Consider the following 16,615-nt stretch of genomic DNA (forward strand, 5'->3'; position numbering starts at 1 on the left):
GTGCTTGATGTGGTGTCTCTCTGGTTTCTAGGGGCTCTGCTTCGACCTCTAAGGATTCCTCTAGCAGGGGCATGACGCTTGTTGACCCTACCCTGTAACTTAGGCAATTCCTGCTGAAGGATTCAGCGTGACCGCAAGAGTTTTCACTGGAACATCGTTGTGTTCTGATTTGCTTTTGAATCTTGATGATCTACAAACACAGCTGATCTACGAAAAATCAGGCCACAATTATTTGTTACCCTTTAAGGTGCTACAGAATTCTGTTTTTATTAAGACACTTTTTGTCTTTGGACCCCTTTGGCTATGTTATTCCTGAATGGGAAAGACTGTCTATAAATTGGCGATACTCAAACCACTTCAGTCCTGGAACTTGTATCTTGAATGCTACCATCCCCAATGAGCAAGAAGTCAATGGATAAAACTAAAACATACTGTTTCCTTTTGTTGTGGAGGAACACATTTGATATTCAGAGAGGGGTGTGTTCTGGCATTTTTTGCTGGAATAAGGAAGCAGTGCCAATGAACGAGAATCTAAGAGCAGCATATGCTAGGAGTGAGAAGCCAAGTTAATAAAATGATTCAGGTGTTTTTTTTTCATCAGTGCCACACTGATGGGACTCTCAGGACAACAAAGTTTGGAATGCTGCCATTGTGCTGATGAATCTTGTAGAGCAGTGGTAGGCAATATGGTCCCCTCCACATGTTTGGAACTAAAACTCCTATTGGCTGTAGCCAGGATGTCCAATGGTCAGGGATTATAGTTTTAGTCCAAAACTGGAAAAGGCACTACTGGGCTGCCTAACTACTGCTATACAGGGTGGGTTCTGCAGTACAGTGGAGCTGCTCTAGGTGCACAGCATTCCTTGGAAACTTGCCCTGGTCCACAGAGTACTTCATTTGTGGCGTATGAAGGACAAACTTTTCTCTACACTTTTATTTCTTATTAGCAGTTACTAAGATCTAGCACAGTGACAATAATACAAATCCCTGTCTGTGCATCACCTGAAAGAAGCCCTTTGTTCTAAGGAAAAGGCAGATTAAATCAGGCTAAAAGTGAAATTCTACAAAGCTAATTCTGGGCACAGGACAGGTTAGATATTACACTCGACTCAGTGCTTTGAACATAACTAGCAGTGGTAGTGTTAAGCCAAATCAATAAAGATCACAATTAATTCTGTACATGATCAAAATCTTTTTTAGAAAAACTTAAATCTGCATCAGTTTTCAGAGAGCCCTGACTGGAATATAAAGCCCAATATATATATTTAAAACTGTCATTTGCTCAGAAATAAGGCCTACCGGATTCAGGGTAGCTTGCTTCCAAGTAAGTGCGTTATAAATATTGTGGAATACGAACCAATTGAGCCAAATAAAAACATCCGGATGCAGGTTTTCAAAAGGAAAGTTTATTTCCACCTCAGGTACCAAAAATCTCTTTGTACAAAGGTCCCTCTCCCTTGTCAATGTAAGGGAAAGGGCCCGGAACAGAAGTTTACTTTTCATTTTATACAGGGGGGGAAACATTGTATGCAAATAATTGGTTGCTTGCTCAGATCGTCACAGCTGATCCTCTTCCGTTTTCTTGACATGCCCAGTGGGTGAGAGACCCTATTGACTTTGCAAACTCCATTATCACGATTCCCTTAGTAATGAATCTGGGACCTTCCTGTCAGGTATTCCATTGTCTTTAACTAATCCCTGTCCACCACTCCCTCCCTGGTTCCCCCCCCCCCTCGCAATGTCCCCTGGGACATTCCTGTCCCACCTTGCCTACGTGACAGTCCTGCTTTACCCTCCCTTGGCGCCTGGCATTCCTTTCGATGGGCGATGTTCCCACCTCTTATTCCTCTCCCTGGTTTCCCACTGAGCTGTGGGGAAAGGAAATAAGAGGGGGGTGTGTGTGTGCCAAGCGCCTGGTGATTTAACCAGCAGCTAGGGCTTGTCCTTACCCCTGAGTAAGCGACCTTACCCAAATAGGTAAATGGGACTTTTCTCTCCTACCTGGGAGTAGGGGGTCTATTCTATTCATCTAAATCACTTAGAAATCACCCAAGGGTGGCATTTTGGGAAAGGGAAAAATCTTGGGAAATCTTGTAAGAAGGAATGGGAGAGTAGAGATGGGAGAAGGGAGTAGTGGAAAATCAGTTATTTTTCCATAACAAGTGCATTTAGTTTAATTGATAGAGCCTTAGCTTAATTCTCAGTTTCCCCATGAACTTGCAAAGCATCCCATGCATGCATGCATTTCCCCTCATGTTTGGATTTTTGTTTTTACTACACAACCATTCTGCTGGACAGAATTTTAACTATCCCTCTCCTTGCTGTGCTGTATATATAGCATCATAGAATAGTAGAGTTGGAAGGGGCCTAAAAGGCCATCGAGTCCAACCCCCTGCTCAATGCAGGAATCTTAATATAAATTATATGCTCCCAGCTTTTGAATCCCAGTATGAGAGCTCACCTAGAGATAATTTCCAAGGCTAGCAAGAAAACCAACAAAAGAGTCTTATGGCACCTTAAAGAGTACAATACAGCTGTTGCTGCTAATAAACATCCTGGCACTAAATAAGCCAATTAACACATGTAGTATGTTGCGGGGGGGGATTGTTATCCCAATTCAAGCCTCTGGAGATAGAATTAAACTTGTTGAAGATAACCCATCAGATAATCAGCAACTAAAAGCTGGATCCAGGAAGTCCATTTCCCATTCAAATGGCCTCCATTTCGTAGTATCCACATGTCTTCTTCACGCGAAAATAAACATACTACCAAATCCCAGTGTTGCATTGCCTGTTGGGAAACGAGTTTGGGCTTTTCGGAGGGCCGCGTTCGTTAACAAGCTCCTCCCCATCGAGTGTTCCCATCGAGTTTTCATCCCTAGCACGGCGCTGTGAAGGGACTTGGAGCGTCACGTCCGTCCATCATCGAGATATAAGGTTACACGTCTAGAGCGTCGTAGGGTATACTCGGCTGAGATTGGTCCACTCGACTTAACCAACAAGATGCTGCGGCTAGAGCGCTCCCTCGCCGCCCTCAGCAGCTCGCACGCCGGAGAAAGAGGCGCCCGCCGGTGTCTCCTTCCTGCCGCCTCTTGGAGCTGCCGCCATGGCCATGTTGCCCGCGGGCCGGCTCGGTACCGCTCTCCGCCTGCTGCTGCGGTATGAGGAGGGGAGCGGTTCCCGGGAGAGGAGTTGGGGTGGGTGCGTGGGTGGTGGTCGGAGAAATGCTAGAGGTCACCCGAGTTCCCGGGAGCCAGAGGCCCGGGGGAAATCCCGCCGCTCTCCGTGAGGGATAATGGCGGGAGCTCTCAGCTACAGTCTATGGGGAAGGACGCTCGTGGTGAAGCTGCGGCGCCTCTGTGCACTGAGCCGTCGCTGCTGACGTGCCCGTGCACCCTTAAGGAGACCCTGAGGGTTGGAGGGTTCTCATTTTCTGTAGATTACCTGACCAATGCTCCGTTTGAACAAGGCTTAAATCTTGAACAAGACTTAAGTATTATAGGGTGACCATATGAAAAGGACAGGGCTCCTGTATCTTTAACAGTTGTATTGAAAAGGAAATTTCAGCAGCTGTCATTTGTATATCTGGAGAACCTGGTGAAATTCCCTCTTCATCAAAACAGTTAAAGCTGCAGGTGCCCTGCCCTCTTTTAAATCTGGTCACTCCAGTATAGCTCCTGCACGTTTAACTGTTGTGATGAAGAGGGAATTTCACCGGGTTCTCCATATATACAAATGACACCTGCTGAAATCCCCTTTTCAATACAGCTGTTAAAGATACAGGAGCCCTGTCCTCCTTTTCATATGGCCATCCTAAGTATTATGGAGGGCTTATTTTAATAATACTTGCAACACTCCTGAAAGGTAGGCTACCGTTATTATACCTGTCTTGCTGAATGGTGGCTTGCTGTAAGGCACCTAGTGGTTTTATAGCTGGGGTGAGATTTGAATCAGAAACTTCCTGGTTCATGGATGCTGTTCTTACCCATTACACCAGAAGTTACACAGACTAGTTCTATCCTGACCCGTTAAGATATGCTGAGTATGTGCTCTTGCTTTGTAATATTAAAACACATTGATGAAGTGTATCTCTTTTTTAATAAAATCATGCATGATTTGGATTGCCCACTTCGGTACTACACCTGGCAATGATCGCCATTGAATTGCCCTAACTGCATATCTCTCAGGATGAAGGCAAATCACTATATATCTCACACTAGAAAACTCATCAGGCCTCTGAAAGTGCCTTCTAGAACTGAAACTGAGTTTCTCAAACTTAAGAAGCAATGCTGGCTCAAACCCAGGGTCCATCTAGTCCAGCACTCTGTTCACACAGTGGCCAGCCAGCTGCCCGTGGGAAACCCACAATTAGGACGGGTGCAGTAGCACCTTCCTGCTCATCTTCCCCAGCAACTGGTGTGTGTGTGTGTATATAGGCATATTGCCTCTGATACAGGAGATAATATATAGCCGTTATAACTAGCAGCTATTGATAGCTGTATCCTCTATGAATTTATCAAAACCCTGTTTAAAGCCATCCAAATTGGTAGCCAACATCACAACTTGTAGTACCAAATTCCATAGTTTTAACTTACAGATAAATCTGCAACTTTGTTGCTGTTCGGTGTGGGATCATTTTTCTTCTTAGTAACACGTGCACCTGTCCATGTTCATATAATTTTATTTTCCTGACCTTGACAACAGAGCATTAACCCTGAAACCCTTCTACTTGTTTATCTGACGAGGCAAGCATTTGCTGCTTGCGCATTGTTAGGAAGCATAAAGTGTGACAACTTTGATTTTCTACAGGCAGCATCAGCCACGAACCTGCACTGTCAGGATGCTGAAGGTTACCTGCTCACAACGAAGTGAAGCCCTGGCAAGCCCACCTCTGGATGATGCCCCCAAAGAGTACTCGCCCAAGATTCAGCAGCTAGTTCGGGACATTGCTAGCCTGACCCTGTTGGAGATCTCTGATCTCAATGAGCTGTTGAAGGTACCTTGTTTGCATGGGACGCAGGGTGGTTGCCATACCAGGAAAAAATGGGGATGGTGGATAGTTCATAGTGTTGGTAGTTTCTTTCTTTTTTTATAGAAATAGAGTGGGGTGCTTTGGGGTTGCTTTCCCAGCTACTGTGATGCAAGCAATGTAGAAGAGGGATGAATAGTTGTTTAGTAATGTTTCCTGTGTCTTCAGAAAACCCTCAAGATCCAAGATATGGGGCTAATGCCAATGGCTGGGATGATGCCATCAGCACAACTAGCAGCTCCGGTAAGAGATCAGTCTTGTAGCTTTTCATTCATCTGGGCTGTGTAGCCATTGCTCCTGAATGGCAAAACGTACTTGTTCAGCTCTTCTTGAATTGACACCTGTGCACTCTTCTTTGAAAGCTTTGTGTGAAGGTGTTAAAGCACTGCACTGTGTTAACTCAGTCCTATGTCAGTGACGCAAGTTGCGTGCTTGTGTCTGCAAAGCACAGCATGCAGTCACGCTGTTGCTGCCCTGCATTAAGCATGCATAGTTAGTGGCTTTCAACTTTCTAAGAAGAGGGAGCAGCAGAGCTGCTGCATGGTGTTATGGAAATGGCAGCAGCATGGGCAGGTGACTAGCCCTTCAAATCATGATTTACAAGACGGTAATGGATAACTGAATGGCTGTGAACATCCACCCTGCTTAGGGTGTAGAATGAAAAAGGCAATCTGTTCTCTTTATGAGGATATTCAGTGAGATGACTTCTGTTGCAGCTGTAGTTCCAGCGAGGCAGACTTGTTTTCCTTATTGCACCGCCCTTTGGCTATTCCTGAATTAAAGCGTATTGCAAGGATTCCTAATTTGTAGAGGGTCTAAGCAGGCAGTCTACAAATGTCCTCCTTACTCTCAGTTTATCCATGTTCCTCACTTGCCTGATGACATTTTCCTGTGTATTAGTGTTGTAAAACAGAATTCCAGCAAACAGAGATAGGACTGTGGGGATGAGTAAAGTCTCTGCTAACAGGGAAGGTCTGTTTTTAGCTGTTGTGCTTGGTAATGCAATCCTCAAGCACCTTGTATTTGTTCGTTCATGTCCTGTCTTTCAACAGAGTTGCTAAAAGTTCAAAAAACAAAATACACCTACATGAAGGGCAAAAGAGCAATTAAACTATCTAAAGAGTAATGAGACCAATCCTAACAATTATATCAAATCTCTTAAAAGTTTACCCAAATAATGTTAAAAGGTTGGATTCCAGGCTGATACAATGCCTTGCAATTACAGCCCAATGGGCTGTGCTTTGACTGAGGACATAAAAAGTGATCAGCCATCCAGAATAGACCGCACTGCATAGACATGGATACAATGCTGGCAAAGAAGAAAGATTCTTCACTGCCATCATCACCATGGCCTATTCCTTCAAATAATTCTGTGCCACATTCAGGCAGATGCTAATCAACTCTTCTCCTTCTGGCATTCTAGATGTATTACCAAAATCTGAATTGTCCTAAGTTTCTCCTTAAACAAGGAAAAAATGAACATTTGAGGGAGTGGGAGAAGTCTGCCCTCTCATTAGAGATCAACCAGGCTGTAGACAGAATAACACTTGGGATTCTTAACCAAGTTCTCCAGAGAGTTCTGGAAGTCTGTTGAACCCATTGAGTCTCCCCCTCAAATGTTATGAGCTGCAAGTATTTTTTTTGTCAGATAATGATATTATTATTTATTTATATAGCACCATCAATGTACATGGTGCAGTACATAGTAAAAGAATAAAATGGCAACACCCTGCCACGTAGGCTTACATTCTAATTCTTGTCTTACATGACAAAGAGAATATTACTAGATCGCCTATTTTCAGGCCACCACAAAAATCAGATCAAACATAGGAGGTGTTGGGCTTGCAGTAACCAGAAATAGCCTCGTAACTATTGTGGAGGTCACAAAAGACATGAATCTTACCTGATAAGGATGCCTGAGAGTGAATGTTGAAGCTCTTCTTCTTAGTTAGCTTTGGCAGACAATTGTTATGGCTTCCACTTACTCAAGGCTGATGCTGCACCAAGTTGGAAGCAGTTGATCAAGACAGGCCAACTTGTATCATCCGGTCAGGTTACAGTGCTGTATACCAGGTCAGCACTCTTCTCCAGAATTCAATCATGGATGAAAGATGTCTCCTTGGCTGCAGTGATGGCATTAATAAACAACCCCATACGCCCATTGTTCTGTGAAGATCACGTTCTGAATTGCCTATGCAATTCAGAGCACATTTGGGGCCACAGCTGTCTGTGACCCATTCTCCTTATTAAATTCTCCAAGTACTGTATAGTGTGAGACAAGGGACAATCTTTATAGTATTTGTGTTATCCTAAGATCTGCTTCCCAGTTCAAAAGCTTACAGGGATTTTTCCAATACACAGGTAAACATTTGCAAAGCTGTAGGTAAGCACTTCCCAGTTTTCAGGGATAGCTGATATGCCACCAAATTCTCCCATCTTCTGCAAGGTTACTTTTATTCACAGGGAGTATTCCAGTGCAGTGTCCTTGACCGCATTACCCAGTTTGGTTAAGAATATGAGTGCTGCTGGATCTAGTTCAACATCCTAATTCTCTTAGTGGACAACCAAAAGCTTCTGGGAAGCCCAAATGTAGGACATGAAGGCAGTATCAATCTGCCTGCTCTAGCACTGGCTAAACTTACTTCTTGGGCCAGTGCCAACTTCCAATAACCAAACACTGGTGTTTAATGAAGGTGAGGCTCTGAATTAAAATGACTAACCTACTATCTCCACTCTGCCATACTAACATAAGGATCAAGCAACTTCCTTCCAACCCAATACAAGAAAATATGGGGAAATAACAAAAGGACTTGCCAATCCAAGCCTTGTAAGGCCTGTCTCTCATCTCTTTCCTGAACAACTTTATTCCTCCTTCCCCCCACCTTGGTTACTGTGTCCTTGGAGATGGAAGGGTCAGGCTCCCTTTGCAGATTATGAATATTTCCTCCTCTGTATCAGGCAGTAGAAGAGGAAGATGCTCCGAAGAAGGCGGTAAAGGTCCATTTCACAGTAAAGTTGACTGAACTGAAGGCTGCAGATAAAGTGAAACTTATCAAGGAGGTGAAGAACTGTATGCAAGGTCTAAACCTTGTCCAGGTAAGTTGATTGTGCTCACCTTTAAGTCTTGCTTTGCAGATGTCTCTGTCAAGCCTCTCACAGAGTCAAGTTCGTTTTTATTTAAAACACATATAAAGTAATAAAACAAGCAGATTGTGCTCTCCAAATACCCAGAGGACTGGAATGTTATCTAATGGAATTGCTTTAATGCATGAAACATTTTATGGGACTGCTGCCTTGCTTTTTGCATCTTACTTTATTTGTTTTATAGAAACATATACAGCCCCCAAAGCTATTCACCGCAGTAAAACACAGTCTTGATGCAAGAAAATCATTATAAAAACATAAAGCAGTCATCAGCAAAGTTAACACATAGTGAAAACCGGTTAAAGCCTGGCAAAACTACAGCATTGACTGCTCACCTAAAAACCATCAACGAAGGGTCCACTTGAACCTCTCTTTGGAAAAGCGTTCACAACTGGGGTAATGCCTCTAAGAAAGCCATATCTTGTACTACTGACAGATGTGCTTCCCTTGATGGCAGACTAAAGAGCAGGGCTTTTGATGACTAATTGACAGGCAGTTTTGTGTGGGCAAAAGTGCTCTTTCAAATATTCTGACCTCAAGACATTTAGGGCTTTATAAGTATTAATCATAACCTTGAACTGGGCTCAGAAATGAGTAGGAATCAGTGTGATGTGATCCAAAAACTGGACCATCCAAAAGCATTCCAGCTGCTGCATTTTGCATTCGGTTCAGTTTCTGAACTGTATAGCTGTTTGAGCTCTGCTGTCAGTACTCAATTATGCCATTTGGGGGCAGCAAACTATAGATGGGGAGAAGATGCGCTCCCAAGGGAATGGTCCTAAGAGGGAAAAGTGGAATTAGCGAAAGTGAATTGGCAATCTTTGACCTGGTGGCATCTAGTGTGGCAAGGTCCCTTATGAATCCCGATGCTCCAAAGAGGGATTTTCTATGAGTTTGGACTATGATCAGAAATAGCTCGCTGTTCTTTTGCTATAACACCTGTTTTAAAAGAATGGCGTTGGCTGCCTATATGCTTCCGGTCAGAATTCAAGGTGTTGACAGTGACATTTAAAGCCCTGAACAGCTTGGGACCTCAGTACTTGAGGGAGCACTACTCTCTATATACCCTGTTTGAGATTTGAGATCTGTGGGAGGAGTGTCCCACCAATGGAAAACATACATTATGGTGGGATATAGAGGGCTTTCTCTGTGGTGGCACCCCGGTTGTGAATAGAGATGTAAAATTTCTGGAAATTTTGAAGCCATAGGAAAAAACAATTTTCCCCCAGAAAAAAGTGAATTTTTTTGGCAAAATTGAAAACAATGCAACATTAGCACTTCTCACTTTGTTTCTTTAAGAACATAAAATGTAATTATGCCCAAGTTGGTTTGGCATAAAATTATTACATTTGGTATATTAAAAGTACAGTGTATTCAAACAATCATTACAAATTGAATTTACTTTTTTACTTTTTTTAAAAAAATTGGTAACAAAGGGAGCTACAAGCTCCTGAACTATAAGGGGAACCTCTTTGGTTTTGCCACTTTATGAGGAGAAGGCAAAAAACAATTAAAAAAAAAGACAGCAGAAGAAACCATCAACATCAGTAACAACGAAAATTATGTCTGCACTAATCCTCCACAGTGTCAAGCAGACATAAAGCACCCATTCCCATAAAAAGAACTGAGAAAAAGGGGGAACCAAGATTCAATTAATATGCATGAAAATTAATCAGACACATTTTCTGAGCTATCATTATCAGTTTCAGTCTCTGCTTCAGTGGTAGTGCCCCTTAGAGGCAGAAATTCTTCTTGCTCTTGCATCTGAGAGTTGTAGTCTCAGTTTGCAACGTAGGTCTTGCTTGTCCTCAGTGCACAAAAATTGTAATAATCTGATACTGTACATAGTTTTTAGAAATCATTTGTAGAAGTAAATATCTGAACAACTTGTTTTAAACATTTTATTCAGCATGCTAAAATAAAAAATTCCATAATACATTTTTCTTCATTTTTTTTTTAATTTTGCATTTTTTTGGAACCTCCCTCCTTTGAGGGGGAAAATTCCCCCCCCCCCCGAATTTTTCCGGGACTTCACATCTCTAGTTGTGGAATCCTTTCCCCTTGGAGGCCTGACTGGGCTCCAATACTGGCTTCATTTTGGTGCAAAGTTAAAACTTGGCTTTTTATTATAAAGCCTTTGAAGGCTAAAATTCTCTAAGGTTGCACATGGCTTAAACTTTTCTGCTGGTTTTAGTTTGTTAATGGTTTGGTGCATTTTTAGCTGTGTGTATATTGGTTTACATTGTTCTAATTTTATCTGTATGCCGCCCTGAGATCTCAGTGATATAGAGTGGGATACAAATGTTTAAATAAATAAATAGGAAGTGCTTAATTTGGCCAGTCTTCTTCTGAGCTGATGTGAAGGATAAGGTGGAAGAGCCGAGAGGGTCCCCAACTACTGGGAGCAGGCAGCAGTCTCGTTAGAGTTCATCCGATTCCCTTTCAGTTACTAAACAGAACTGCTTTTTTGTTTCTTTTCATTTTTGTAGGCAAAGAAGTTGGTGGAGTCTCTTCCCCAAGAGATCAAGGCGAATGTAACTAAAGATGAAGCAGAGAAGATGAAATTAGCTTTGGAGGCAGCAGGAGGGACTGTGGTTCTGGAGTAATGGGGTCGGTCTTGCTGCCAAAGGACTAAAGCAGAGCAGGAGATAGTCCTCTGACTTCTGTCGCCCACCCTGGGCTCTTACTGCCTGCTGACTGGTGTGTGGGGGGTGTTCTGTGGCTCCAGAAAGCTGCCCTGCCTTGGGTTCTCTGCAATGGGTTTTTTCCGCTGGGATGGCCCAGTGCGTGTCGAATGCCTTCAGCACCATGAGATCTACTGTTTGTACCAGCGCTGAAAAGAATGGAATCTATAAAGAATACATACATGAGGGAGAACGTCTGTGGAACACATGATGTGTGAGGAGACTTTCTTGCATGCCTGTGTCATTTTTCCCACCCAGAGAGGCTCCTGAGTTTTCTGTGTATTCACATGTGTTGGGAGCTGGTCTTAGTCATTTGCCAGAGGAGGGCTCTTTGTGGTATTTGGGGGGGTTTCTCTCTGAGCTGTGTTCCTAATGTGATCCACTTGAAGGTGGATGGTGCAAGGAAAGGTGGGGCCCTCTTACTCTTAACATAGAATGGGGGGTGGTCCAGGCAACTGCCATGTGTTTGGAAGCTTGCAGATGTTGGAGCTTTCTCAGTCATGAATTGCTCCTCCCCTTCCACAACCTGGTGCCTTCCAGATGTTTTGGACTACAACTCCCAGGATTCCTGACCATTGTCTATGTTGGTTGGGGCTGGTTGGAGTTGACGTCCAAAACATTTGGAGGGTAGTGAGATAGGGAAGGTTGCCTTAGAAGAAAAGATCAGAAGGGGAAAATCTTGTTGGCTTTTCTCCCTGGAGTGTTCACATGTTCCTGCCTAGGCCTCACCTGGGTTGGCAAGTCATTCTGTAGTTCCCACCATGCAGAGCTTCCTCTGCCTACCCTGATCCTGACCCTTGAATATACCTAGTTCACTTATTGATTTCAATCTGTTTTCTGCACCAGGAACCTGAGCTCGTGAGAAAGTGTCCCTCTGGCCACTTTCCAGGATTCTTGGCTGCTGCAAGTGGCTCAGTTATGCTCTTTCCTTCCTTTTCTCTCAGTCCTGTTGGGGTTTTTCCCCCCCAGCAGCACAGCCTACAACTCCACCCTAGCTATTGCTGGGCACTTGCTGGGTTGTAACTCTGCCAAGTGGGGCTTGGGTTACTGAACTTATCCAAGTAACAGCTCCTGTTTCAAGGGCTGATGGGAGCATGGGTATTCTCAGCTTGTTTTAGACAGGCCACCCAATGGAACAAGCTGGTTCTCAGCCCAGTTCATGTTGTTGCCTGGGGCCAAACTGATGTACACATTTGGCAGGATGGCCATCAGGAGCTTTCCTAAAGGAAAGCATTTGAGGCACAGTGTTGGGGCCGATTGTGGGGGAAGCTGGCCTTGCTGCCTCTGCTTTACTGCCCCTGGAGCAGAGACTTCAAGGAAGGCACTGCCACTTTGGAACTTTGCTTGTGTTTTAAAAGTGACTTGGTAAGAAGGAAAACTGGCCACCTTCCAGTGTCATTTTCTTGTTGCCTCTCAACCCCGCAAAAACTAATTTGGCTCCAGTGAGTCTTGGTCCTGGCAATAGCCAGGCCTACAAACTCAAGGCATTTTTTCTTGCAAGTTCTTAACTAGGCATTTTCAACTAAATTCGTGCAATACAAAATGCTAGATATTCCCAACAAAGAACTGGCCTAGAATGTTCTTTGTATTATGCATCTCTAGCATGCCCAGGAAAGTGTTCATTCAGGGGACCTGTAGTAAAGTATGACATAGCTCTTCTATGGATATAACATCCTTGAAACAATTTCAGCTAGGGGGATATACTCTTCAGTTATTATGGGCACAAAACCTAATGATAGAGGAAGCTAAGACTGGATATGTCGAGGGCTGCAAATGCATCCCCAGAGACAGTCGAGTTAATAGTAGTGTGCAAATGAAATTACAGTGGCTGAAAGTCCAAAGTCTTCTAGGATAATCATAGTGTGTGCACATCTAAAACCCCACCTTATTCTCAGTTTACATGTCGTATTTCCTTCTCTATGTGTTTAATGGCATAAAGGCTATTCATAGACAACTCCGATCCATTCACCCTCATTAGGGTAGCTGTTATTTTGGGAGGAAAAAGTCAAAGGGATGCTTTGAATAGAAGATGGAATTGTAAGGGTAGCCCTGATCAGCTCTGAGAATAGGCAAAATGCTAAGACTTAATAAACCTTGATTTCCACCTTAAAAACAACAAATATTGCAGCAAGAGTAAATCATACAAAGTGAAGGATATGTTGACAAATTTGCAGTGCCACTTTATTCCTGTAACAAAAAAAGCCTTGTTTCTTTAGATTCTTTAATAGATTGCCTTTCTTAAATAAGAGTCCTCTGCTTTTGGAGCCTTTGATCAGCAACCCCCACCCCAAGTTTCTCCCACAAAGGGGGGGGGGGCTAGAAGATTTCCCTCTCTTCAAATGATGCTTACACTATTTTGTACATTGCTTCTGCCTCAGATAGTGGCATGCTCCACAGTATAATTGTAGTTAGGCTGATATTTAGGCTCCCCCTTTTACTAAATAAAAAAAATAAGCAAAGATGCTTGCTATGCCAATGGCTACTATGGCAGGGTTGCTGTGTATATAACTTAGCCATAGTCCAAAGCTCAACAATCATAGAAACAAGAAATAATGTAATACCTGGAAAAAAATTCACTGCAACTGCACATTAAAATCACCTCCACATTAGCTGTGCAGACACCAGTCAGCATGCAACAATGGTACTAAAGTGATGATAGCACCCTGTACAATCCACAACCCTTTTATACGTTCCTCTTTTGGGAAGGGGTTTAAATCGGTGGTAGAGCATGTGCTTTGCATGAAGAAGGTCCCAGATTCGATCTCTGCCATCTCCTAATTAGGGCTGGGAATGACTCCAGCCTGAAATCCTCTAAGCTTAGCACACATGTGCTCTAGTCATCCCTGAATCCCTCTCCTCTTACTGCTAAGTTTACATATCATCAGTTGACTCCTGAGTTTACTGCTGATTTGTTTTCTCTGAAGCCAAAATGTACTAGGCCCAGCTGCCCTAAGCCCCACATACCATTTCACAAATTTAGTATGTGAATGTCTCACATCAAGAAAATCTGCACCCATGCATCTGTTTCCTATGCCCTGCTTCTGCCAGAACCATCTGAGCACAGCGTGACTGATAAGAGTGCCTGCTTGGTGTTCTACCTGGTGCACTCTATGGACCTGTAGAGACTGATGCTTGTACATATTCAAATCCCCTGCCTGTGACAGAATTGCAACAAGAAAGAGCTCAGTTGCAACCAAAGGGCTGCTGTTCAAATGGTGAGAGGCAGCCCACTCTGCAGGCGGGACAATGTTCATCTTTCTAAATTCAATACGTGTGTGAGCAGAGCAAGCTTCCAGTAAAGGGTGGAGATAGGCTTATGCAAACAAGTACGGAAACCAACAGGAAATTTTCAGGTTTCAGGTGCCCCAGCCTGGCACCCCCAGATATGTTGGCAAAGGCCTGGGCGGGGATGATGAAAGCTATTGTCCAATGCATCTGGTGGTACCGGGCTGGGGAAGGCCACCTGACAAGCTTCCTGTTGGTTTCCCATACTTATTTGCATAAGCCTATTTCCACCCTTACTCCACCTCTAGGAAGGCAATGGAAAACGAGTTGTGAGTTTGAGTCTCACGCCAAGCAAAGCCAGTCACAGAATTCATGGAGAGAAAAGAGAGAGGCAGCAGACTTGTTCCAGAGAGGCTGTAGAGCAACAGGAATGTGCTGAATAAGAACCTTGTAGCAAAAGCAACAAAGAGTCTTGTGGCACGTTAAAGACTAACATATTTATTATGGCACGCTTTTTGATGAACCAGAGTCCACTTCATTCAGTGCATGAAGTGTAATCCTAATTAGGCAGGAAAATATAGACATTGCGGGGTAGAGAGAAGTGAGGTTGAGGAGAAATTGAATGCAAAATTAACAGGCAACATTGGCCACTCATGAGGTGGTGTAGGTGATAACAAACAACTTTGCATTGGAAAGCTAATTAACACGTGTGATAAAAATGCATCATTCTGATTCAAGCCACAGATAGTTGAATTTCCTGCTAATGTGTAATTACATCGGGTGAAGTGGGCCATAGAAGGTTCTACTGTAATTAATGTATTAAGTCTTTAAGGTGTCCCAGGATCCTTTTCTTATCACTGGCCAGCAGGTGTAACTCGGGAACAGGATAGCGCTGCTTGTGCAATTGACACTGGATCTGTTGTAAAGGTGAGATTGAGCTAGAGTTGTGACCATAAAAGTGCACACTGCTTTGATCATTCAAGTTGTGGCTCAGGATAGGAATATTTCACTGGAAAGCACACTCTGGTACCAGGAAAGAGTGATAACCGGCTTCTCTGCTCCCCGTCTAAGGAAAGTCATTCACCCAGGATAGCACCTCATCTCAAGTGAAGTTTGATCCCTTTGCCTCATTCCTTATGGCTGCTTCAGACATGTGTGTTCCCTGCACCACCACCCCTGCATGAAGCTTATCGCAAGCACTCCATCCCTTTTCAGAGTGATGTGCATGTCACTTCATCATTCAGCGCTTGAATGGCCTGCCGCTCAGAGCAGGAATAAACATTTTATTGATTGATTGCATTTTTATACCGCCCAATAGCTGAAGCTCCCTGGGCGGGTCACAATTTTGAAAAAGTCTTTAAGACACCAACAGCTATGGCAGTATGCAACATTTCCAAACTTTATGTTCGTGGCTTGAATGCCAGAAGCAGCGGCAGATGTCTTTAGCAGCTCTCACCCTGAGAAGCGCTGCCATCAAATGGTGCATATTCTTGCCTCTAGTCTGTATCGGCAGGGGTGGAAGACAGCAGAGTAAGAAACAAAGCAAAGACAGTTTGCCAACCCTGATGGAAAGAAAGTTTGCTTCTGCTGCTAAGCATATTTACTTGGGAATAAGTGCCACTTTGTTGTAGAAAAGGATAACATTTTTAAAGTAAAAATAACAAAATGAACATTGTTAGCAATGGTTAAGTCTGGCCAGCACCTTCTCCTCCAAGACTACAATTTTTTTTTTGGGGGGGGGGAATAAAGAAGTAGATTGTGATGAGCAGCATCAGCATGTCCATGCTTGCACGGATGCTGATGTGCGGCTCCCTGGCCATAGCTGCATCACTGGCAGAGGTGCTCATTGTGAAAGTTGCCTTCCGTTGTGGGTATAAAATTTGCCAAGGGGATCACGTTTTCTGTGGCATGGAAATACAAATGAGTGGAAAATCGCAAGAATCTGAAAATATCAATAGAACTATAATTCAAGAAGGCATATTTTACGACGTTGCAGATTACAGTAAAACAACCAGTGATTTTACAAGATGGTTATTTGCTCCTGTTTTGAATAATATTTCAAACTGTTCTTTTCAATCATATTAATAATAGCAGGAGCAACATCCACCTCTCAAGATTGTTCAAGACTAATGAGTGATAACACATAATGAGTGATGAGTTTTACTCTGTACAGCACCATGTACATTGATGGTGCTATATAAATAAATAATAATAATAATAACAACAGGAATGGTATGCCAGGCAGAATGGGAAAGAGGGCTTTCCCAGCTTGATAGATGGTATTTTCTGCAACATTTTAGTGAAATACTGCCTCATATCTGATTATTTCTGCTAGTAAGTTTCACAGGTTTTGTGGAAACGGATGCACCTGGCCTAGACGTCTATTCTACACAGAACTGTGACCAAGTGTACCTGTATTATACACTTTTCCTTTTTTTGTATTCCTGCTTTAAATCTTTAGATGGATACCTAAACAACCGTAACCGCATATGCATTGGAGTGTGACAAATGCACACTCCAATGGAGTGTGACAA

At 43.3% G+C, this 16,615-nt stretch overlaps 1 protein-coding gene across 1 annotated transcript; it reads left to right on the top strand.

The window, feature by feature from the left end:
• The first annotated feature begins 737 nt into the window (after positions 1–737).
• Positions 738–11,062, top strand: MRPL12 (mitochondrial ribosomal protein L12). The gene is made up of 6 exons (XM_063121487.1): positions 738–747; positions 3,038–3,158; positions 4,809–4,995; positions 5,197–5,271; positions 7,987–8,124; positions 10,662–11,062. Exons 1-6 carry the CDS (start codon positions 738–740, stop codon positions 10,776–10,778), a joined length of 648 nt encoding a protein of 215 aa, XP_062977557.1. The 3' UTR covers positions 10,779–11,062.
• The last annotated feature ends 5,553 nt before the right edge of the window (positions 11,063–16,615 follow it).

Source organism: Elgaria multicarinata, chromosome 3, assembly GCF_023053635.1.
Source record: "Elgaria multicarinata webbii isolate HBS135686 ecotype San Diego chromosome 3, rElgMul1.1.pri, whole genome shotgun sequence".
Classification (NCBI taxonomy): domain Eukaryota; kingdom Metazoa; phylum Chordata; class Lepidosauria; order Squamata; family Anguidae; genus Elgaria; species Elgaria multicarinata.

Coding starts and splice junctions, on each gene's coding strand:
- MRPL12 (XM_063121487.1), top strand. Junction 3,159..4,808: donor GCTCTCCGCCTGCTGCTGCG/GTATGAGGAGGG, acceptor GATTTTCTACAG/GCAGCATCAGCCACGAACCT. Junction 5,272..7,986: donor CAGCACAACTAGCAGCTCCG/GTAAGAGATCAG, acceptor CCTCTGTATCAG/GCAGTAGAAGAGGAAGATGC.